General features: G+C 45.0%; 1 protein-coding gene across 5 annotated transcripts in view; it reads left to right on the top strand.

The window, feature by feature from the left end:
* The window catches only part of IFT80 (intraflagellar transport 80), a 169,181-nt gene that overhangs the window by 816 nt on the left and 142,958 nt on the right, over positions 1–25,407 (top strand). For 3 of the 5 annotated variants that reach the window (XM_034781309.1, XM_034781306.1, XM_034781307.1), the window contains exons 2-3: positions 7,601–7,720; positions 8,622–8,843. The exons of 1 other annotated variant lie outside the window; for it this stretch is intronic. In XM_034781309.1, the coding sequence (XP_034637200.1) occupies positions 7,684–7,720; positions 8,622–8,843 (259 nt within the window). In that variant the 5' untranslated portion in view covers positions 7,601–7,683. Of the gene's footprint in view, positions 1–6,627; positions 6,647–7,600; positions 7,721–8,621; positions 8,844–25,407 lie in introns of those variants that run through there. One more of the 5 variants, XM_034781308.1, reaches the window with a different exon arrangement.

The following is a 25,407-nucleotide window of genomic DNA, read 5'->3' as shown; positions in this document are numbered from 1 at the left end:
GCCTGGTCAAGAAAGAGCTGAGGGAACACTCACTCCATACTAGTTTGTGTTAAGCGATTCCCCCCACTACAACCTGCCTTGAGGGAGGGAGAAAGGCAGGGTTGTTTTGCTGGTCCCTCTAACTTGCCTGGTGAGAGCATGATGAAAAGTGTTTACTAATGTAACCTTTTCCTAGGATGGGTCCCAACAGTAACTTACCAGAAGGAAAATTGTGGCATGTGGCTGGAGGGAGGGGCATGAATGGAAGATGCTATGAATGGAGGGCAGGGGCAGGGGAGTGTGAGTGGGTGAGCAGAAGTGGGTGGTGGAATTTAGAGAAACATAGGGGTTAAGTGAAGATTTTTGGGAATGTCACAAGGCTCCGGGGGGTAGAGGGACTAGGAGTTGTGCAGGAGATGGGGGTGCAGTGGGGAGGGCCCAGTTCTGTGCTGCAGTATTGGTGCATCTGTCCCCACAGCCCTGCTTCTTCGGTGTATCAGGGAGCTAGGAATGCAGGATTATGCAGAGTGACTGGTCTCTCACCCTTGAGATCCTTCATTCACATCCCTGTTTCTTTGCCATAAATAGGGTGACCAGATCACCCAGGTCAAATATCGGGACGTAGAGCAAAAAAAAAAAAAAAAAAATGGTGGCAGAGCAAAAAAACACACACACACCCTTCCTCCTCCCTCCACAAGCGCTGGAGGGAGGCCCCGTAGACGCAGGGGGAGCACTGGACTGGGGTGCGTGAGATTCCGGCATGGCCCCGAGCGCAGGCAGGACTCAGTTGGGCAGTACTTGGAGGGAGAGTAGGGGGGTGGCCCACGGGGCCAGGCGGCAGCTGTTCTCCCCACCTGGGCAGCGTGACTCGGGAGCAGCCGCTGCTGCAGCTCCTACTGCCGTGGCCGGAGGAAGCGGCCATGGCGCTCAGCAGCTGCGGCTCTGGCGCCCAGGCCCGAATCCCCCGGGCCTGTTGCCGGACCCAGCAGCGGGCACACTGCGCCCAGCCCTTGGCCAGTCGTGTCTGGGCTGGCTGCCCAGCTCGTGCAATCCCGTGGGCGGCCCTGGAGTGGGGGCAGCAGGCCCCAGCCCCCCCATCCCGTTCGGGTCCCGCAGGGGAACGAATGGGGCTGGGCTGCCGATGCCTCCGCCCCAGGGACGCCGTGGGATTGCAGCAGCTGGACAGCCAGCCCAGATGTGACTGCTCCTGAGTCCCGCTGCCCAGGTGGGGAGAACAGCCACTGCCTGGCTCCGCGGGCTGCCCCCCTACTCTCCCTCCAGGTACCGTCTGACTGAGTCCTGCCTGCGCTTGGGGCCAGGTCGGATTCTCACTCACCCCGGCCCCGCACTCCCCCTGCATCTCCACGGCCTCCCTCCAGCGCTTGTGGAGGGAGGAGGAATGGTGTGCTTGAGGAAGAGGTGGGGATTTGGGGAGGGAGCCAATGGGGGAAGGAGGAGGCAGAGTCGGGGCGGGGGGGGCACGAGCCCTTCTGGGCTCCGGAGCCTTTGCTTGTTTGTCCAGTGTCCCGACCTAACATTGGTCGGGACGCGGGACAAACAAGAAAATATTGGGACAGTCCCGATAAAATCGGGACATCTGATCACCCTAGCCATCAACCCTCTAATGTTGCCATTCAGCCACCTGTAACCCACTCGTTTTCCTGCTCATTCTGCTGTCTGTCTCACACAGTCATTCTTGCTCATGCTTAATTCCCCAGTGCACTCTGCAGCTGCTTCATAGGCAGCCAAGTGGTAGGAGGGGAGATGGGGTACTTAGCAAGAATGTGGGGGGACATAGGAAGATGAATGGGGTTGGGGGAGCAGAGAATTCTGGGGACTCAATGTAAGATAAATGGAATGTATTGAAGAGTGGGACTAAAGAGATATGTGAGGGGAGTGCATGTGAGTTGTTATAGGTACAGGACTCTGCCTGGGGCATGATAGAGGAGTGAAGCTATGCAGGGGGCAGGGCTGTGTGGAGGAAGCCTAGGGTGGATAAAATATCAGTGTTGGTAGCTATCTTTGTGACTAACTCTCAGTATTAATACTTCTTTCTGAAAACCAAAACAAAAATATTGCTAGTTTAGAGTTCAGGTTGCTCAAATGCAAATCCCACAAATACCAAGAAAAGTACTAGTTAAGGCAACCTTCATTCATATTTATTTATTTATTAATGCCATCATATGATTCAGATGCAGTCACAGATTTATCACTTCCCCAACAAAAACTCCCTTGCTTGATTACTTAGAGAGAGAATGAAATACAGCAGTCTTAAAAAATTCAAAGGCTTTGATAAATCCATTGTGAGTCTATGTAGACTGTTTGTTTAGAGGGCTGTCACATATTTAGACCTAATTACAAGGCTGCACAAAGCTGGCACAATTTAAGGGCCCAATTCTGAGAGGCATCTTCTGCTGAGTCCTCTCTGCTGAGTCGTCTCCCCTCTAAGTACCTATGGAATTAGACTCTAAACTAGAGAGATTTTGCAAAACCAGGACACACTCAACAGAATCCTTCATCACAAAGGGGAGAGGCTATAAAACTATCCAAGCAATAGTTGGAGGCCTTAAATCATGCTCACATTGCAAATTTAGGTAGATTAAAAATTTTAGTCTCTAAAGACCTAAATACGTAAGTGTTATTTGGACATGAAAAAGCCTCAAATTGGAGATTTTAGATTTTATGATTATAAAGATTACCACCTGAATGAGAAATAATGTGAACTAATGAAGTGCTGTCTTCCTGGTTCTGCAAATGGGCAACCTAAAACAACAGTTCACCGATATGAACTACCCCATTCAGCTAAGTGGTGAGACACCTAATGCTGTCAGGCACTATTGTTAACTATTTCCATGCTGATCTCTTTAGCAAACAGCTTCAGCTAGTGTTGCTGGTGAGGAAAGAAGAGTTCAAGCCCACTTCTTCTCTCCATTAAAATCCTCTTCACCCTTGCCTACAGTATTGGCGGAAAGAGAAGATGTATCCCCCTTCTCTGCGCAAAAAGCCTCAAACTTTTAAGATATTCTTTATTCATTGTACACCTCTACCCCGATATAACGCGACCCGATATAATACGAATTCGGATATAACACGGTAAAGCAGTGCTCCAGGGGGGTGGGGCTGCACACTCCAGCAGATCAAAGCAAGTTTGATATAACGCGATTTCACCTATAACGTGGTAAGATTTTTTGGCTCCCGAGGACAGCATTATATTGAGGTAGCGGTGTACTTAATGTTTGCTTGTGTCTGGGCTAAATTCCAAGTTGTAGTGACTAACAGTGGCATCTGAATACTGTTCACTGCCCTCTGTGAAAGGATTTGGTAGTCTCAGTCCAGTTCCTAACGAATAGGTGTGCATAGTACTGTTTGCAACCGTGGGTATTATGATAACTGACACCTCTTTAAAAAAAAAATAAGAGAGACAAGATGGGTAAGAAAATATCTCTTATTGGACCAACTTCTGTTGGTGAGAGAGAGAAGCTTTGGAGTTTGGGAAACTGAGGCAATGTCTATATTACCACTTATGTCAGTATAACTTGTATCACTCAGGGATGTGAATAAGCCACCCTCCTGAGTGACATAAGTTATACCAACTAAAGCGCTGGGGTGGACAGCACTATGTGGGCAGGAGACGCTCCCCTTTCAACATAGCTACCATAGCTCCTTGGAGGTGATTTAATTATGCTCATGGGAGAGCTCTCTCCTGTCAGCACAGATCAGCTACACCGGAGACTTTACAGCTGCGCAACTGCAGCGATATAGCTGACTCACAAAAGTTTTACGACAAAAGTGCTAGTGTAGACATAGCCTTAGAATTGTTATGTTCAGATTAGGTTCAAGGGCAGAGTGAGGCATTTGTCCTGCAGCAGCCATGCTTTGAAATATTCACAGAATAAGTAGTTTTGACAGTTGTCACTCAAGCACTCTTATGATCATTTTAAAGCCAGTTTAGAAATGCATATTTAAAAATGACTTCTATGAAGTAGAATCCTTTGTAAAAACTTTCTGCTGCATTGTGATACCATGTGTCTTGTATTTGCCATTTTCTATTTCATTGCAAAATAATCCATGAATGTAAACTATCCCAAACTATCTACTTCAGCTATATATTGAGGAACTAGTACTGCAATTTGGCTTTGGTGGAGGCATAACTATAATACTGTAGTTGCATGTAAAGAAGATTAATACTGTAAATTGGGAGTAAATAAATTTCTTATTAAACACCCTAGTTATTTAAATTATGTCCAAAAAACTGCATTAAAAGAACATGAAAGCTGCAAAGCCATGCACTTAAAAGTTAGGAAATGTTAGAATTAATGTTGCCCAGGCAACCTTAATTTTCCTCTCCTCCCCTTGAGTGTATGCATTATGATATAATCCAGGGATCGGCAACCTTTGGCATGCAGCCCATCAGGGAAATCTGCTGGCAGGCCAGGATAGTTTGTTTAGCTGCAGCATCCGCAGGATCGGCCGATCGCAGCTCCCACTGGCCGCAGTTCACCGTTCCAGGCCAATGGGGGCTGCGGGAAGCGGCATGGGCCGAGGGGTGTGCAGGTATGTATTCATGTAGCACATGGGCTAAATTAAGGTTACAGGGACAGCATTACTTCTGGCCTTTCCTAACTTTTGAATATTTGGCTTTGCAATCTTGTTTTTGTTGCAGTTTTTTGTAATTTCAGTTCGTTTTATAAAAAAGGTTAATACAGTAGTTCTACAATTTGGAACCAAATTGACCCCCAAGATGGGTACCTTTAGATCCACAACACCCAATTTCTTTCATTGGAGCTCACTGAGTAACTGGTAGCAGAAGCAGGCTATCATTCTCTGTGGAACAGTCTCTAGATGGTCATGAGACACTTTGCCAGTGGATTTCACAGCCTGCTTATGGCAGAGGAAGGTAGAGATTCAGGATCCTAGATTTCAATTGCTGGTTCTGAAGGGTAGTATTCTGTAATGGTTATAGATCCTTATTCCCCCAGCTCGTGTCCCTGGTCCCCTCCCTTCCTATCTTCCTTCTCTGTTCCTACCCACCATCATCCTGCTCCAGCTCCTGCTCCTTCTCCCTCTGCTCCTATCCGCCCTCTTGCATCAGTTCCCATCCACCTCTGCTTCCTTTCCCCATCCTCTGGGTCCTGCAATCCCTTGTCCTGTCTCTCCACCCCTCTCCTATTCCTCACCCATCTGCATTTCAGCCAGGCTGGTTCTTCCTCTTTCTCTACAGTGCCTGGACACTTGCTGGGGGAGCATTGAGAGTTGATGCTCTCAGTACTGGTGCATGCTATCACAGCTGTCTTGGCAACCAGGAAGAGCAATTGTGGGGAAACCCTGGTCCAGTCTCTGCAGCCCTGGGATGGAGCATGTTCAGTTACTCTCTGGGGATGGTGTGTGCTCAGCAGATGGACTCTTCAGAGAGTTTAGGTGCTGGACTCTAACAAGCGTCTACTGAGCTTGTGCAAACTGGTTTGTTGAGGTTCATAACTTGACCTCATTTGGGTAAATTTTCATGGGGATGGCAAAAGCCACATCCCTGACACCAGGGAAATAACCCATGCATTCAAATGTCAAGCCCTTGCCTGAAAGCATAGAGGTAGTAGAGCTTCTGGACAAAAAGTTTATAGTATTTAAAAAAAAAACACATGGACAGAATAATGTATTTAACTCCTAGTTTCATTCTTGGAAATGGCTGAATGGTTCTAGCTGAAACTTTTATTAAAAAAAAAAAAAAAAAAGTCTGAGGCAGAAACTTAGGATGGAAAATTTCAACCCAAATGGTTAAAGTTTGACAAAGTTATAAATAACTGAAAACAAGATCTTACAGTGGGAAGCTTTCAGGATGCATTATCAGCTTCACCTATAATTTTCCTTACCCTGTAGCGGCAAGGCATGAATATCTTTATACTCTGATTGGTTTCTGTCTCTGATTTTTCTTGTGATACTGCATTTAGGAATGATGGTTTTCCAAGATGGTCTGTGATTTCAAATCGTTCATAAAGGGTACCCTGTCCTAATGCCAGTATACTCTACAGGACTGCACAATTTCAACATATACTCTTACAGTTAAGCAGTTCTAGCATCACTTGTTCTTTAAATGGTTTAGTGCAGAGGTTCTCAGGACAAATTTTTTTGGTGGCCTCAGACTGTGGCCACCAACTCACCCAGACGCCCAAGAATGCGGGGGAGGCTCCGGGCACCCAGCCACTTCACTGCAGAGGATGGCCCAAGCAACAGAAGGCTGTCATTCAAACAGTTTGATTTTTAGCGTGGCTACAATAGGCAATGTGGCCTTGTCCTTCCCTCTTCCCCCACCCCACCCAGGCTACCTTGTCCATTATCTCTCTTTTTTTTTTTTATTAATAAAGAAAGAATGCATGGTTTCAAAACAATAGTTACTTTATTTCGAATGGGGGGAGGGTGGTTGGCTTACAGGGAATTAAAATCAACAAAGGGGGCGGGTTTGCATCAAAGAGAAACATACACAACTGTCGCATCAAAGCTTGGCCATTGTCTGCCATTGCTTTCACGGACGGAGGGGCGACTGACGACATGTACCCAAAACCACCCGCAACAATGTTTTTGCCCCATCAGGCATTGGGAGCTTAACCCAGAATTCCAACGGGCAGCGGGGACTGCGGGAACTGTGGGATAGCTACACACAATGCACCGCTCCGTAAGTTGATACTAGCCACAGTAGTGAGAACGCACTCCGCTGACTTAATGCGCTTAGTGTGGACATACGCAATGGACTATATAAAATCAATTTCTAAAAATCTACTTCTATAAAATCGACCTAATTTCGTAGGGTAGACATACCCTGAGTTGTGAAGACTATATATTAAGGTTGTAACAACCAACAAGAATGCACTTTTTTATGTAGAAATCCATGATTAAATTGAGTCTTCCTGATTAGTGATTTAAATCAAATCCACCCTGATACTTGGTAGCATATTACATGTTACACATATGCAATATGTGCATATTTTGGACCAGATTATCAGTATAAATTAACATAGCCCAATTGAAGTCAGTAGAGCTATGCTAATTTAAACCAACTGAGGTTCTGGTCCAAAATATGTACTCTATAGTAATTATATCAGAGAGAGAGAGAGACTTTTTTAAAACCGTATTCTTCAATAGTCTGTCAGTTTATTCCAGTGATTAATTTTTAGTTATTGTGTCCTGCCAATGAAAAGAGGCATACGTTTTTGTATGCAGATACCATAGCTAGTCATCTTCTGAGGCACGTTGAACATAAGAAGGTGGCATGTGATCGGGATTCATCACCGAATTTGATCTGCTGGTTGGATCATTAGCTTCCCCGGTGTGGGCCTGGGTACTGATGGGGAATGTGATGTGAATGTTGATCCTTGCCCCCCACTAGTCAACAACTGTCACCAAACCTGCTGCCTGTAAATGCCAGCCATGTCCTTCTTTGACTACTTATTCTTCTTTGGTCAACAACATCATATATATTGCTCACCTATGCCTAGTTGAAGACTGTGTGTATTGTATTGCTGGCCTTCTTTAGAGAACATGCACAACATAATTGCTTTTAAACATTTTATTTTGAGTATTTGTATTTTCCTTTTTAATGGTGATTACTCATTTTAAAAAATCTTTACAGCTGTAACCTATCCAGTGAAGAAACCATCTTTTATACTTTTTAATGTTTCATCTGGACTAGCAAAACCAAGAAATTTAGAAAGAATGAGGCTGAAGACGTCACACTTAAAGGAACCAAAACATATCCTTTGTCTCAAAACAAAGTGTATTAACTTTACACAGCACTTTTGGTAAAATAGAATTATGTTTATCATGTTCTAGTAAAATATGTGATGTGATTGTAAAGACAGTGCAAAGTTATTTTACAGGTTCTGGAGACTTAATTAAAAAAAAATTTATTGTTTTCTGCAGAAAACATGTAAAGGCCCAGTACTACAAGGTGTTAAGCATCTCAAGCAAGGTACTTAGTAGCCTCCATTCTCAGTAACTTCTGTTGGAATCTAGGATGTTCAGCACCTTGCAGAAGGTGTCAAGATTTTGTTTGTTTGTTTTCCCTTTCTTCTCTTAGAGGATTTATTCTTGCAAAGATATTTTCTCATACAGCTAATAATTTCACTCCTGTATCAATTTGTCTGTTGATACTATCGTTTGTTAGTCTTATTGCAAAGGTATACGCTTACCTAATACCACTTTGTTACTCTTAAATGAGTTATCTCCATCCCCAGTATGATACGGCTATAAGGAAAACCAAAATTTGATCAAATGTGTTTTAACTTATGTATTTTGACACCAAGGCCCTCCTGTAGATGGAGCCTAAGCTTTTATCTGTGCTTAATAGATGTGCAGTTTAATTAGACATGATACTTTTAAAGTCACATACTCTGTCAAATTCCTTTTTTGCTCTTTATTTTCTTCCAGCTTTCTGCTGCCTCTTGACACAAAGAAAAATAATGCAATGTAAAGATCTTACACAAAGAAAAATAACTTCTGTATATAGATCTGTTTTTTAAATAGCCAAAATTAAATATTTTTAAAATATTTTTTCCTTATTATCACTTTATTTTTGCAATACTTAGAGAAGAGGTATATTCTAAGATTACTTTCAGTAACCAAAATTCAAGACTTCCTTAATTCAATTACACATAAAGAATTGGTTAGCTGTGTGGGCTGGACTACAGCTGATGAGCTATATTCATGTAGTGATGATCACCACATCATAAAATGGAACTTGTTAACTAGTGAGACAACTCAAGTAGTGAAGCTTCCTGATGATATCTACCCCATAGATCTTCATTGGTTTCCCAAAAATATAGGTGGAAAGAAGCAATCCCAAGCTGAGAGTTTTGTACTCACAAGCTCTGACGGTAAGTGTTCTTTAAAATATGTAGATCTTATAAATTCCCAGTAAATAAAAAATGCTTATGCCACTCTTAAATTCCAAGTATAATAAAAGCAAATTAAAATATAGCAAAATTGTACTGATTTTAAAACTAACTATTTTTACAAAATAAGTACATTTTTATAATGCTTCTGAGAGTACATTATGCCTAATGTGATTATAAAAAGGGATGTCACTAGTATTTTTTTTATAGGGTCAAATTCTGTGATCCTTAATTGAGCAAAATGTTCTTGTTTTGTAGTTCATAAATTGATCTGAATATGTGCATATGTATATGGATATCAAGAATGTCAAGAGTTATAACAATTATCAATTATAACAAAATATATCCATTTTTCGGAAGAGTGTATTAAACTTTATTCTTCAGGGTTTAAACCAGTCTGTAACTGTTAGAGACCAGGATAAAACTAATGCTTTCTCTAAGCATCTAGTTCTGGTCACTGTCAGGGCCAGGATACTGGACTGGATGGACCTTGGTGCTGATCCAATATGGCAATTCCTACATGTGGATTTTGTGATTTTTTTGTTTGTTTGTTTGTTTCCTTTTACCCCTTAAAGAGATTTGCCCCCAATTCTGAAATACACTGGCCAATCCTTGTACCTGTATGAAGTTCCACCACTTAATTAAGTGGGGCTCTGCACAGCTGCAGGGGCCTGCCCATGTACACTGTAGGATCGTGGCATTAAATTTATTCCTGGGGAAATTCTGCGCCACCGCGCATGCAGAATTTGCACAAAAATTAATGGGTTTTGCGCAGAATTTCCTTTTCCTCCACAGAAATGGGCTGTAGAGCTGCTGGCTGCCAGTAGGGACCGCTGGTCCTGGCAGAGCACAGCTCACAGGTACTGTCGGGGAGGGAGCTGGAGGGTTCCCGGCATCTGCAGTTCTCTGCATGTCCTGAAGGAAGGAGGTGGCGTGCAGGAATCTCCACAGAAGCCCGAGATCCGGATTCAGGCTGTTTCTTCCTCTGGATTCCTGGGCTCGGGGGGAGGGAGGGAAGTGTCTGGCCTGGGGGCAGCCCCGCAGCTGGTGTTTGGGAGGGAGGGGGTGCAAGTGTCTGGGCTGGGGATCCTGTAGGTTGTGTGGGCTAGGGGGAACCCCATGGCTGGGCTCTGAGGGGTAGGGAGTGCGAATGTCTCGGCTGGGGGATGTGCCGCAGCTGGGCTCTGGGGGGTGTGTGTGGGTGTTTGGCATCGCTGCTAGACTCTGTGGGGAGGGGGCAGAGAAACAGGAACTGGGTTGTTGTAGGGGTTTCCTTAACTCTCTACTACTGGAGGAATCTTTTTTTGTTTGTATTGTTACAGACATAGTTGCTGATAGGTATTTGAAATAAATTTCCAAAACAACTGAAACTGGCGTGATTATATAGTGTTCTTCTGACCAATAAAAATGCAGAATTTTGCAGAATTTTAAAATGTGCACAGAATTTTTAATTTTTTGGCGCAGAGTAATTAAGGGGGAAATATGTTTTTCCTTATATTCTTACTAGAAATCTTTTTTTTCCCCGTTTTCCCTCACTGTATTCCATTAACCTATCAAAGGAAAAGTTTTGGTGCAGAAACATAATTCTTTAACTTTCTTCAGTAATGAAAATCCCCTGTGAAATAACCCATCCAGGAAGGGCTGTGCTTATCTCTCTGTTGCTGCTCATACCTGTTACTCAATGTACTGGCAGAAGCAGCAATCAAATAAAACTGAAGGAATCGAAAGGACAATGCACTGTGAGTGCAAACTACTCAAAGTGCTTTCCTCTGCCAACCTCCATCATACTCCAGTTCAGCTGTTCTTCATCCACAAGTTGATCTCATCCAAATGTGGGTCAGCTTGGTGGTAATTATAGAAAGTATAGGTAGTCTTGTGTGTCATCTGCATATTGCTGGCACATCTTACCATTTCTCCTAGCGGTACATAAGAATGGCCATACTGGGTCAGACCAAAGGTTCATCCAGCCCAGTATCCTGTCTACCGACAGTGACCAATACCAGGTGTCCCAGAGGGAGTGAACCTAACAGGTAATGGTCAAGTGATCTCTCTTCTGCCATCCATCTCCACCCTCTGACAAACAGAGACTAGGGACACCATTCCTTACCCATCCTGGCTAATAGCCATTAATGGACTTAACCTCCATGAATTTATCTAGTTCTCTTTTAAACCCTGTTATAGTCCTAGCCTTCACAACCTCCTCAGGCAAGGAGTTCCACAGGTTGACTGTGTGCTGTGTGAAGAAGAACTTCCTTTTATTTGTTTTAAACCTGTTGCCCATTAATTTCATTTGGTGGCCCCAGTTCTTAGATTATGGGAACAAGTAAATAACTTTTCCTTATTCACTTTCTCAACACCACTCATGATTTTATATACCTCTATCATATCCCCCCTGAGCCCTGGTCTACACTGGGGTTGGGGGGAGGAATCTATCTAAGTTACGCAACTTCAGCTATGTAAATAACGTAGCTGAAGTTGATGTACTTAGATTAACTTACCGTGATGTCTTCACTGCGGTGAGTGGACTGCTGATGCTCCCCTGTTGACTCTGCTTGCGCCTCTTGAGGCGCTGGAGTACAAGAGTCGATGGGAGAGTGCTCAGGGATCGATTTATCGTGTCTAGACTAGACATGATAAATTGATCCAGCGGGGATCGATGACATACCCTTAGTCTCCTCTTTTCCAAGCTGAAAAGTCCTAGCCTTTTTAATCTCTCCTCATATGGGTCCTGTTCCAAACCCCCTAATATGGTGACATATAGATATGGAATGGGACCAGAGACATGAACCAATCCTTGTGTGGGACTCAAGAAATGAGGAGTCCTGGTCTACACTGGGGGCGGGGAAGGGCGGAATCGCAGAGGTGCAGTTTCTCATCATTGCCTTTTGGGAATGTCCCTTCAGGAATGATTCATACAATTTTTAGTGTGTTTCTCTCTGGACCCCTGCCTGCTCTCTCAACAGGACAGCAGTATCTTCTGGTCAACAGTATCAAATGCTTCACAGAAGTTCCAGGAGGATGAGAAAGGGAGGTCTGTTCACCATCTATTACCAGCAGGAAATCCTCCATCTGTCCCGCTAATGCTATTTCTGTCCCATATTCTAGCCTGAATCCATGGTGTGTCGCAGGTGTAGGATCCTAGCTCCAGTTAGATGAGCTTGTCAGCCTTTGGCTAGTTTCTCTGCGAGCTTGCTCAGGAACCGAAGTTTTGATACTAGGCAGTTGCTGGCTTGATCTGACATATAAGGGTCAGTCCCATTTGACACTGGTCATCAGTATGAAGTCCGGAGCCCTTTCAAGACTCCCCTTCCATTCTACTCCTTTGTCAGATTCCAGGGAGAAGCTTTAGTGCAAGTAGTCTTTTAACCAAACTCAAAAGTGTGTGGCCGGTGGGGGAGGGAGGGAAATACTAAAAGTAACTTCTTTTCCTTTCCTGGGCTTGAACTTTTAATCCATCCTGGGTCCTCCACCAGCTCTCTGTTCTGAAGAATGCTGCCTTCCTGGACCTTGATGCTAGTCTGGATCCTCTACTCTAATCTACCCCCAAGTCCATCTGCCTGTGGTTGACCTTCTTTCGGGCTCACTTTAGGAATCTGCAACTCTGCTATCCTGTCCCATCAGATCCAGGGTGTAAACAACCTAATGAAACTCTTCCGCTCTCTACTACTCAGAGAGGTACTAGAGTTGTGACACACACATGCACACTCTTAGCTGCCTTCTACTGTGAGCTTTCACTCTTTATATAAACAACTCAACTCCTCCCCCATCTAGGACTCCTCTTCAGTTGGGTCTGGCCCATGCTCCAGGTGCAGCCAGGTGTGTTAATTGGCTTCTCAGGCCCTTATTAATCATTCCACTACCTGTGTGGGGTAAATACCCCATCACACTACCCTGCATAGCTTCTGTAGAGGTTGTGAGGAAAGTTCTCTTGGCATAAACTTGGAGAAATTCTTTGTGTTTCAGCCATTTATTTTTTTGCTATTGGCAGTTGAGTTTCCATACCTCTCTCTGCATCTGATGTAGCGGTCAGAAAATCAAGGAGTTATTTGTGAACAAGACTCTAGCCTCCACAATCAAATCTGATGGACATTTGAAGGCCAGTGTGTAGATTGTTGAAACTAGAGTATTTTTATGAAGATTCACCAGATCATCAAATCCTTGACCTATGGATAGAGTGCTTCTGTCCTTCAGCATATTTTGGAATTTGATGGGATCCATGATGCCCTCAATTCCTATATTGGGGAACTTGAGGTTCTTTCTACTATGTAAAAAGCAACAGAGGGTCCTCTGGCACCTTTGAGATTAACAGAAGTATTGGGAGCATAAGCTTTCGTGGGTAAGAACCTCACTTCTTCAGATGCAAGAAGAAGTGAGGTTCTTACCCACGAAAGCTTATGCTCCCAATACTTCTGTTAGTCTCAAAGGTGCCAGAGGACCCTCTGTTGCTTTTTACATAGTAGAAAGAACCTCAAGTTCCCCAATATAGGAATTGAGGGCATCATGGATCCCATCAAATTCCAAAATATGCTGAAGGACAGAAGCACTCTATCCATAGGTCAAGGATTTGATGATCTGGTGAATCTTCATAAAAATACTCTAGTTTCAACAATCTACACACTGGCCTTCAAATGTCCATCAGATTTGATTGTGGAGGCTAGAGTCTTGTTCACAAATAACTCCTTGATTTTCTGACCGCTACATCAGATGCAGAGAGAGGTATGGAAACTCAACTGCCAATAGCAAAAAAATAAATGGCTGAAACACAAAGAATTTCTCNACAGGACCCTCTGTTGCTTTTTACAGATTCAGACTAACACGGCTACCCCTCTGATACTTTCTACTATGTGTTATTCTGAACCTGTAGAGAACCATCACTGATGAAGTGGACTGAACGTGGAGCCTTTGAAATTTGCCTTAATATAATTTGTTACAGATGCGAGAGCCCTTGTTGTATGTTCTTGACACTGAGCTTGCTTGTATCATCTTTTTTTAGTAGTTTCATATATTCTACATCCGGTCCCAACAAAGTCAGGATTCATATGATGATCCAGACCCTTTTCAGGTTATTGCATCCTCCTCCTATAGCCTTACACTTCCAGTTTGAGATACGGTGATGGATGGAAACTTTTGAAGCATCTGTAGTATTTAGGACAGACTGAAGGTTTGAATAAGATCCAGATGTTCTAAACATCTTGGGGATGGGGGGAAGATACCATCCCCTCCCCCATGCCCACAGGCTTGTGTTAGATCAGTGTGTCTCAGAATTTTCTAGGAATGTGGCTTGAGCCCTCCCATTTAGTTTAGAGAACAGTAAGAACTTTAGGGCAGAAACAGTCATTCTTGTAGCTAAGATCATGTGTCTGCCCCAGTCCCTAAAACCATTTATTCTGCAGTGAAGGAAATATGGTTATATCCAAACTGCATCCTAGCTTCTTGCAAGAAGATGGAGAAAAGTGTTCTGCATAAGGAGTCATTTTATTATCCTACCCGTCACATGATACTCTCTGGTGGTTGACAACATGGGGAAAATAACGAGCTCTCTCCTGAGTGTTCCCTCTAATTTTTCCCACTCATGTGCAGAATGAATTTTATGTGCACCAAAATGGAGGTGGTGTGTGACACATCACCTCCATATTGGTGCACATAACAAAATTCGTGTGGTGGGGGTGGGGCCAAGGGGTTTGAGGTGTGGGAGGGGACTCAGGGCTGGGGCAGGGAGGTGAGAGCTCTGGCTGGGGGTGCAGACTCTGAGATGGAGCTGGGAATGAAGGGCTCAGGGCTGAGGCAGAGGGTTGGGGGGTGGGGGAGTTGAGGGCTCTGGCTGGGGGTGCGGGCTGTGGAGTGGGGCTGGGGATGAGTGGTTTTGGGTGCAGGTTGTGGAGTGGGGCTGGGGATGAGTGGTTTTGGGTGCAGGCTGCCCAGGCTATGGCGAGGACTCTCCCCACCTCTCTCTCCCCACAACAGCACCTGGGCTGGGGGGGAGAGGTGCTTCTTCACCCAGCCGCAGCAGGCTAGGCTGGGGCTGGGTTGGGGCCGGGAGAGGGGCGCCTGAAGTTGGTGCTCCCACTCTTGCATCACCGTTGGGAGCATCGCAAGTAGTCTCTTCAACCACTATCAGGCAGAGGGTGAGATTCTGTTCTGTGCAATGGGCCAGCACAAACCTGGGCATCACCTGAGCCCTACCCATAGAATCATAGAATATCAGGGTTGGAAGGGACCTCAGGAAGTCATCTAGTCCAACCCCCTGCTCAAAGCAGGACCAATTCCCAACTAAATCATCCCAGCCAGGGCTTTGTCAAGCCGGGCCTTAAAAACCTCCAAGGAAGGAGACTCCACCACCTCCCTAGGTAACGCATTCCAGTGTTTCACCACCCTCCTAGTGAAATAGTTTTTCTTAATATCCAACCTGGACCTCCCCCATGTCCGGGTGCTTCCAGATGTGCAGCCCCTTTGGGGTCAGGGTGTGCTGTGCTAGGTGTGAGTGTTTGCAGGATCAGGCCCTTATTAGTGACCGCTCACAGAACAGGGCTGGAAAATGTAACCCCAAGGCACCGGGGCTTGCGCTACTCCACTGACACTCTGCAACGTCTGTCAAGTACGGCCCCTCTCTGGAGCAGCACTGCTTCCCAACAATACTGGCTGGAGCCTCTGGGGAGCACAGCTAGTGCACCCCCACTGCAGAGCGAGCAGCAGCCTGCACTCCCTCCTGCCCCAGCCAGCACTTGGGGCTCCTTCCATTTGGGACAGGAACAAAGATCCAGTATTGGGATTTCCAGGGGGACAGAAAGTATGATTTCTCTCAGCTCTAGTCCCTCTCCCAAGAATTCCATGACGATGTCTCCACCCTTGCTTAAAGCCATGTTCTGAGCAGACAGGGAGCTGCTGCGGCCAGGGAGAGGCGCCCCTCCACCAGCTGTGGCAGGTCTGGGTTGGGGCTGGGGGAGAGGTGCCTCTCCCCTGGCCATGGCAGGGCCAGGGCTGGGACAGGGGCGCCTCTCCCCCAGCCACAGCAGGTCAAGGGCTGGGGGGAGGGATAGCTCAGTGGTTGAGCATCAGCCTGCTAAACCCATGGTTGTGAGTTCAGTCCTTGAGGTGGCCACTTAGGGATCTGGGGCAAAATCAGTACTTGGCCCTGCTAGTTAAGGCAGGGGGCTGGACTCAATGACCTTTCAGGGTCCCTTCCAGTTCTATGAGATAGGGTTGGGGCTGGGGCAAGGGCACCTCTGCCCCCCAGCCACAGCAGGTCCTGGGCTGGATTGGGGCAGGGAAAGGGGCACCTCTCCCTGTTGTGTAGGTCCAGGGCTGGGGGAGAGGCATCTCTCCCCACCACAACCCTGAGCATCTGCGTAGCCCTTAATAGGCTGCAGCACAGCCACACAGTTTAGAGGGAACTTAGTCTCTCCCCTTCTCCCCTAAGTCACACATGTCAATTTCTTAAATTTTTGGTTTGTAGGCATTTTTATTAATAATTCAGTTGTTAAGTGCCATTGCTGTATACAACACAATAAAGACACAGTCCTAGCCACAAGGAGCTTACAGTCTAAAATACAGAGATCAGATAAGAGAGACCCTGAGGATGGGGATAACTTCCAATGCTTATTGTGGGCTTTTATTTTCTTTTAAATATAAATGGGAATAGAGGTGAGTTAGCATTTGTTAGCCTTGCATAAGAGAGAGGTATTATCCTTCTGGTGTTCTCCTGGACTTAACTGACTTCAGGTTTTGTCATTGATGGTCCTAAGCTGGTTACAGGGTTTCTTTGTGAGCAAAGTAAGATACTCTCACATTGAGGCAGAGTGTTCTGTTACATTGTTCTGGTTTGGGGAGTGAGAAACTTGACAATAGAATCCAGGACTCCTGCATGGCAGCGCAGAGCATAAAGAGTTGGGCACTAGACCAACCAGCATAGAAATTGCTAAAATGCAACTGATATTTCAATTTTACATCAATGAGTTAGTGAATCTATCTTTGGTCAGATTCTTTATGCCATCAGTACAGAATATGAGTTATAGAATTGCAGCATCCTAGAATGGGAACAAAGTCCAGGGTAGTATATTGGATGTAAACAGTTACATTTACAAGAGTAACTGGTATTATTCCTATCAGTGCATTTCAACTGGATGCATGATTGTGGGAATCAGCATTCTTCCTGACCATCTTGCATTTTCTGGAGTCTCCCAAGTAGAGGCATTCTTCAGAATCATCATAAACTGGGCTGAGTTCTATTCTTGAACATTAGCACTTCTTCTTCACTGTGGGTGCACAAGATGTGGGGGGCAGTCTGTATCGGGATTTTTTTTTTTTTAGCACTGCCTTTCATCCCATCTCCCTCTTTACCTTTCCTCTCCCTATGGTTTCAGAATCTTTTTTTAGTACCTCCTTTCTGCACAATCTGAAACTTATTAAATCTATAAAGAGTGAAATGTAGACCATTATAGCTAGTGGCTATTTTGCAAGTTTTAGTCCTTGTAAGATATACTAGGTCTTAGTACAAAGCTTTCATTATGAACATTTATTTCTTAAAATTGCTTGATGTGTCAAATCAAAATGTACAGCTATGAGTATTTAGCAGATTGCCTTCTTTTCATAACATGAAGGGCTCAATCCTGCAAAGACTTAAGCACATGCTTAACTTTATGCACTGTGAGTAAGCACATTGACATCAATGGGATGACTTGCAGTGTGTAATGTTAAGCAAGTGCATAAGTCTTTTCAGGGTCAATGCTTAAATATTCAATAATATGAATATTACTCTTTGGGAAATTGTGCCACTGCATGTGTGCAGAATTCATATTCCCTGTAGATTTCTTTGCTTTCCCTGCAGAAAAGATGACTTTTTGACAGGGAAGCAAAGGGAAGCCGCAAGAGTGGTTAAGTGCCCCTCCCCAGCAGCTGCAGGCGTATCGTTTTGGATGCCTGGAGAAGTCAGTGGAGAGGTAAATAACTGTCCAGGGGGTGGGGTGAGGAAGCAGGGTTGGGGATGCCATGGCTGGTGGCTCCTACTCTGCACCTGCTCAGCTCCTCTTCCCCTTGCAAGGAGTGTCAGGGGCCAAGTCAGACCCACCCCCAGAAACCTTCCGCCGCTGCAGGAAGCTCTGCATCCCTTCCTTCCTTCCCCCTGCTTCCTACCCCCATCACTCTTCAGATGGGGGGAGGGGCGGGGAGGGATTGTCACTGTATGAGGAGCTGCTTCCCTCGTCTGCCCAACCCCTGTACATCCGGACCCTCACCCCCCTGTACCCAGAACCCTCACCCGGCCAAGCCTCACCCCCCCAGAATCGCCCCCACCCGCCCCATACTGAGCCTCCCCCTGCACCCAGACCTGCTGAGCCATCTGCACTTGAACCCCCACCCCAATGAACCCCACCCGGACCACCCTGATGAGACCTCCACACCTGGACCCCCACCCCACCAAAGCCCACTCCCCCACACCCAGACCCCCCCTACTGAGCCCTATCCACCTTCACCTGGACCCTCCTGCAGAATCCCATTCCCCCTGCACTCGGTACCCCCCCCCCCAACAAGCCCTTGTGCATCTTGATCCTCCCCACACTTGAACCCCTTACCGAACTGTCCACACCCAGATTGCCTCACACAAAACCCTCTCACCCCACGCCTGGGCACATCCACACTAAGCCCTCCACACTTGGATCCTGCCGGGCTGAGTCTGCCCCACACCTGGATCAGGGGCTAGGGCTGGGCATGCATGCAAGACTCTGTATCTTTCACTTGCTATCTTCGTGTACCTGGTGCAGAGGGTAGGGCCCTGGGATGTTTCTGGGGTAGGCATGGCCCTGGTGCTGTGTCAGGGTTGGGTGCAGCCTCACTGCCGAATCCGTGTCTCGGGTAAAGGGGGGCAGGGCCTGCAGGGTGATTTCCCACCTCTGTGCAGCCAGTAGCCTGTGCTCCCCACTGCCATGCAGCAGCCATCACATTTATTGACAAATAAAATATGCAGAATTTTAAAATATTGTGTGCAGAATTTTTAATTTTTGGTGCAAAATTCCCTCAGGAGTAGAAGATATATACTGTTCCCTACTTGTCCCTGTCAGTGTGTTTTAAATAAATTGATGTACTAACTCAAATTGATTACTAAAACCTCAACAATTCTATTTTCGGCATTTTATGTGCCCAAAGGCATCTCTGTTGCATTTTCATCTCTTCATACTATAGTTGTTGGGGCATCCCACGTATGCATGTAGTTACTTCACAAATCATGCTAAGTCATGCCTCACCGTACAAGGTGGGAAACAATTTTTCTTTGTATTTTCTCTCACTTACTTACTTTTGGGGAGTGTATTTTACTGAGTTAACCAGCTACTACTGATGCATTTAAAATCTGTTACTTTGGCAGTCGGCTTAGACACAATACTGTGTTTATTTTATGGTTAGACTATTTTTGTTTGGTGCTCATCACCATAGGTCTGAACACCTCACAAATATGAATGGATATATTTTCTCATCCCCTTTCTGAGACAGGGAAGAATTATCCACATTTTGCATATGGGGAATTGAGGTATAGAGAGCGAGCCTGATTTTTTCAGAAATGCTCAGAATCCAAAACTCCAGTGAAAACTGTCTATGCTCAGCTCCTCTGAAACTCCATTTTTAAAGGGTCTGATCCAGCTCTCACTGAAGGTTTTGTAGGAAGTCCGCATCAAATACAGGAATAAATCCATGATTTCCTGGGTCCCAATGTTATGGAAGACTATCCTTCCACTGTAAATTTCAGTTAAATGCAAAACAGATAAATTATAGGCAGAATTGTTATGGTTGCCCAACACTTCCAGTTATAATATCCTGTTTTCATTTGTTATAACTTTGCTGCACTTTATCCAACCTGAAATTATCCATTCCAGGAGTCTGCTTCACCTGAATTTTTTTTGGAAATTTTCAGCTACAATGTCAAGAATTGAGAATGAAATTGGGAAAAAATGTGTCGTTTACCCATTTAAATATATATCTTGGCCACTGAATGAGGCAGGGATCCTGAGGATAAACTAGTAGATGGGATCATATAATTAGTCTATATCTTGATGCATATACACGTTGGGAGCTCAACTAAGGTTTCATGGTCAATCTTAATTCTAGCATTTCCCAATTTTTGAGCGCTTGACTCTGAAATTTTGATGTTCTTTTAACTTAGTTGGCGCTTTTTTGGGGTAGATTAATTGGCTGAGATTGTGAAGAAGGCCTTAAATACAGAAATGCGATCAACTTGAGAGTATGTAATGTGATAACTTTTGAATGTCACATCTAATCAATTCCAAAACTTCAGGGAATGTCCTAGGCATCAGTGGCCAGAACCCTATTTGTTTCTGGGAAAACGAGACAAATGAAAGGGGGAAATTGGGGGACAAGTGAAGCCTCTGCCAGCTCTTTAGTACAGCCATAGCCTCAAACTCCTCTGCAATTGTCTATGGATCAAACAACTGTTTGATGGCACCCGTTAATATCTTCCAGCATAAAAATACTCCAGTCTCATCTCTGCCTAACTTTCCAATGCAGTTTAACACCAGTGTCTCAAACTCAAATGACCAGAAGGGCCACATGAGGACTAGTTCATTGGCCCGAGGACCGCATCGCTGACACACACACACACCCTCGCTGCCCCCAGCCCTGCCCCCACTCCACCCCTTCCATGAGGCCCCACCCCTGCCCTGCTTCTTCCTACCCCTTCCTTGCTCCATTCCAACCCCTTTCCCGAAGTCCCCACCCCAACTCTGGGGGCAGGAGGTGTGTGGCGGGGGCTCAGGGCAGGGAGTTGAGGTGCAGCGTGCAGCAGGGGGCTCAAGGCAGGGAGTGCAGGTGGTGTGCAGGGTGCAACAGAGGGCTCAGAGCAGGGAGTTGGGGAGCAGGAGGGGTGAGGGGTGCAGCAGGGGGTTGGGGTGCAGAAAGGGTGTGGGATGCAGGAAGGGGTTCAGGGAAGGGAGTTGGGGTGCAGGAGGGATGTGGGATGTGGCAGGGGATTGGGGTGCAGGCAGGGGGCGTGCGCAGGCTGCTTGGTGGGCCGCAGGAAATAGCCCCAGGGGCCATGTGTTTGAGACCCCTTGTTTAACATGTTGATATCCTGAATGTCTTATCTCCCAGATATTCGTGGGAGGGAAATGGGGGACCCTAGTATAGGAAAGGGGCATACAAGCCCTAATGGTGGTGTGGAGATTGTGGGATCTCACAGAGGCAAGAGGTTGAGGCAGAGCCCGTGGCATGGAAAGGGGATTGAAGGACTCTGCTATGGGGGAGGTGACGTTGCACCCCATAATGCTTTATAGAAATATGCTTATGAATGTAAATATGACATAACTGAAATATGTTTTTTGCTAGATATGCCATGTAACATATCTTTGCAAAGCTTATGTTCTACTGAATGTATTCATCCTATTTGTATGCATGTATCCTTTTTATATCTGAAGTTATGAGCGTTGGTTCTATGCTTGTATTTAAAGTGTTTGCTGTAGGAAGCACATAAGACAGATTTGGTCAACATAGTGTGAAGGGGTTATTCAAATAATTGGGAGTACTTAACTAACTTTGAGAGATGCCAATCCACATCTGAGCTTTCCTGGGAATGTTCAAACTAATATGTAAACAATGGCATCGGCCTGCAAAAAGCTGAATCATTCATAGACATGTGACTTGCCCAGGAGGCTAGAGACCCCATCTTGTGGCTGTGATGTGGCACAAGAGAAAGACTATATAAGGCCCTGGAAGCCCCTCCATTTTGGTTTCAGCTGGCTCAAAAGATAGCTTCTCCATCCCAAAGAGATGCCTGAAAGAAACTGGAATAAAGAACAGTAACTACAGGGGTGTGAGGGATTGTTGGACCCAGATTAGGAGGAAGTCTAGTCTGTAAAATAAGCTTATTGGAACATCTCTGAGGGTGAGATTTACCTGCATTTAGTTTCCTAGTGTATTAGGCTTAGATTTGCGTGTTTTTGTTTTATTTTGCTTGGTAATTTACTTTGTTCTGTCTGTTATTACTTGGAACTACTTAAATCCTACTTTTTATATTTAATAAAATCACTTTTTACTTATTAATTAACCCAGACAAGTATTAATTCCTGGGGGGAGCAAACACCTGTGCATATCTCTCTTATCGGTGTTATAGAGGGCAAACAATTTATGAGTTTACCTTGTATAAGCTTTATACAGAGTAAAACAGATTCATTTGGGGTTTGAATCCCATTGGGAACTGGGTATCTGGGTGTTGGAGACTCAGACAGGAGCACTTCTTAAGCTGTTTTCAGTCAAGCCTGCAGCTTTTTGGGGACATGGTTTGGACCTGGGCCTGTGTTTGTAACAGGCTAGTGTGTCTGGCTCAACAAGGCAAGATACTGAAGTCCCAAGCTGCCAGGGAAAATGGGCTCATAGGAAATCTCAACACATCAGGTGGCAGTCCCAAGGGAGTCTCTGTGACCCAACCTGTCACAGGGGGCACATAGAACCCCTACCTTGGGGGGAGGAATGGGGGACCGTGAAGTAGGAGGCACGTAGAACCCCTGGTATGGGATTAAAGGGGGGGAATAGAGGGCATAGGGGAAGTGGGGATGGTGGTGCACATAGAGCAGCCAGTGGAGGAGGAGAATGGAGGACGCTGGTATGGAAAGAGGGGAAAATGCGGGGGGCACACAGAACTCTGGCAGGGGGGTAGTTTGTGGGGCGTTTCAGGAAAAAGAGGCAGTTGGGAAGGTGTCACTCGAGGGTCGAGGAGACACTGGGCGGGAGGGGGAGGAATGGATTAGCGGGGCCGGCAGCCCCCGACATGATTCCTCCCCCGAGCACACTTCATCCCCAGCTGTTCCACGGCGTGCACTGGGAGGGAGGGGGAGGAGTTGATCAACAAGGCCCGCAGACCCCCTGGAGTACCTTCATGGATCTCCAGGGTTTGCAGACCCCAGTTTGAGAAACTGCATTAGAGCACAGCAGCTAATCTACAACAGGCAGATAACCTCAGTTGGAGGGAGAGCGAAGCAGGATATAGAAAGCAAAAACTGACTAACAAAATAAGCACAAAATAACACCCCACCCATACATGTATGCACACTAGCTAACTATAAACAAAAGTAGATGAACGAATAGATGCAGCAGGAGCCTTTTTTTTTCTGTCCAAGCAACAGCTTACAATGACTGGAGTTTTTAAATTTTGTCTGCTGTACAGATCAACACCTTTTTTTCTTTGTGGGGAGATTTCTACTTGGACAGTTGTGATTAGAACTTTGAAAATAGGCACAGAGCACAGATAATTTATACTTTCAGCCTAGACATTCATCTTTTGAGAAACCACTTTGTAAGCTGTCTCCATGGAAAAATTTGCTAAGAAATTGTAACTTCGTATTTCGGTAATATTATTTATGAACTAACTTTTCTTTACTAATGTTCTTTGTAATGTTTATTAAAGAATATGCATTACAAAGCTGTTTTGGGTGGGGTTTTTTTGTGTGAATCTTCCTTTGTGTTGTGAAAGTGTGTTAAAGGGACACTTCCACAGTGAAACTACCAATTTAAGAAAAAAAAAAAAAGCTGAAGTAAAAACTTGGTAATGTACTGCCAATGATGTAATATGCTTTATCATTATTGACTCATGACCCAATCCTGCAATTTTTTCAGAGAATCCTCAACAGCCAATTGATTTAATTGTGTGAGAACTCTTGGCAGTTTGCCAGGTCTAGTGGAAGTTAAATATCTGGTTTTTACTGGGCCAGATTTCTTTCTGGTGGAACTCTAGACATTGGTGGAGTTATACGAGAAGTAAACTATAACCTTTTGGTTTTAATTCCGAGTCACATGTCTGTCTCTTGTGATACAGCTGTTTATTTTTTACTTAAGTGGATGTTCTTGTCATTATTGTTGCTATCCAAAATTCAAGAAAATATAAATTAAAAAAAATGTTCATAAGGCAATAATTCATAAAGCTCATAAGGATAGCTGTTTTTCATCTGATTTGTTTTACCAGTGTTGACGATATCATTTAACAATAGGCCAAAATGTAAAAGAGTGGCTTATGGTAGCTAATGAACAAAACAGATAAGGTTCATGTTCTGTGTTTGAAGAGGCTGCTAATCTCCAGTTTGAAATCCCTCCAGAAATGCAAAGCAACATTAAGTTTAAGGATAATTTCTAGTTTCATTATGTAATAAAAGTAGAAAAAAAGACCAGTATTTTACATATCTGAAGGCTTAATATAAGGCTGCAGTTGGGTCACTTCCATGTACTCCCATGGTGCGCAAACTTTTCCACTTGCACACCCCCTTACCATTAACTGAATCTGTCTGTGTTTCCCTTCATTACTGCACAGCCAAGGCTTCCTCAGCAGTGGAGCTAGAGATGGAGCTGAGCCTGGGGGCTGAATGGGGATGGGGGTGGAGCAGGTCTGGAAGTGTGGCACTCCCTCCCTGGGGCTGGCCTGGGCCTGGAGGCAGAGCAGGACTGAGGGGATGAGCAGGGTTGGTGGAGGAGTAAGGCTGGGAGTGGAGCTGGTCTGGGGGCAGAGCGGGGCTGGAAGCGTGGTGCCCCCTCCCTGCCTCGTGGGGGCTGACCTGGGCCTCGTCGCATGTTCCTCCCTCCTTTCCCCCCCCTCCAGTGTTCCTCCACATACCCCCTAGAGGGGCATGCCCCACAGTTTGGGGACCACTGATCTACTCCAAGCCATGGTATTACGGATAAAGCATATGGGTGAAACTTTGACTTCCAATATTGGCCTATGGGCCAAGAAATCCTCTTTCTTCCCTACACCCACCAATACTGCATAGGGTTTTAAAGTTATTTTTAAAAAAGCAGTATTTTAAACCAGAAACTCCCACACTGGGTCTTTAAAAGGGATTTGGAAAATTGTTTGCCTAGGACGAAGAAAGACAGAGTTAAATGGACAATTAACTTGAATGTGGTATATCTTTGTTTGGGCATACTGAAATCAGTGTTACTGATCCTGAAAAAAATTCCATGTGGGAGGAAGAGGAAACTTAATATAACTTAGAAAACTGCAGTAGTTGTTTTCATCTGCATTAGAAACATATATAAAGATGAATGACAAAAGACATTGTTATCCAATGAAATTTGACTTATATATTACACACAAAAATAATGTTAAAAGAAAACTAGTAAGGTTTCAGGGGGTAGCCGTGTTAGTCTGTATCTACAAAAACAACAAGGAGTCTGGTGGCACCTTAAAGACTAACAGATTTATTTGGGCATAAGCTTTCGTGGGTAAAGTGAGGTTTTTACCCACGAAAGCTTATGCCCAAATAAATCTGTCTTTAAGGTGCCACCAGACTCCTTGTTGTTTTACTAGTAAGTTTACAAAGTCAAGCACTCAAAATTTAGGAAATGTCTTGAAGTGATCTGTGCTATTTCTGTTGCTACTTTGGTAATCACTTCTAAGTAAATCCAACCTTTATCTAAAGAAATCTGAGTTTCTTAGGGGTAGTACCCTAGAACTATTAGGATATGGTACCCTAGAACAATTTACAGTGTTTGGTTTTCAGCTGATGATCTCAAACAGTTTGGTATCAATTTTTTTCACTTCCTTTTATGGATTTTATATACCTCA

Source organism: Trachemys scripta, chromosome 9 (genome assembly GCF_013100865.1).
Source record: "Trachemys scripta elegans isolate TJP31775 chromosome 9, CAS_Tse_1.0, whole genome shotgun sequence".
NCBI lineage: Eukaryota > Metazoa > Chordata > Testudines > Emydidae > Trachemys > Trachemys scripta.
Note: the sequence above shows the minus strand (reverse complement) of the source record. Positions and strands in the feature narration are given on the sequence as shown.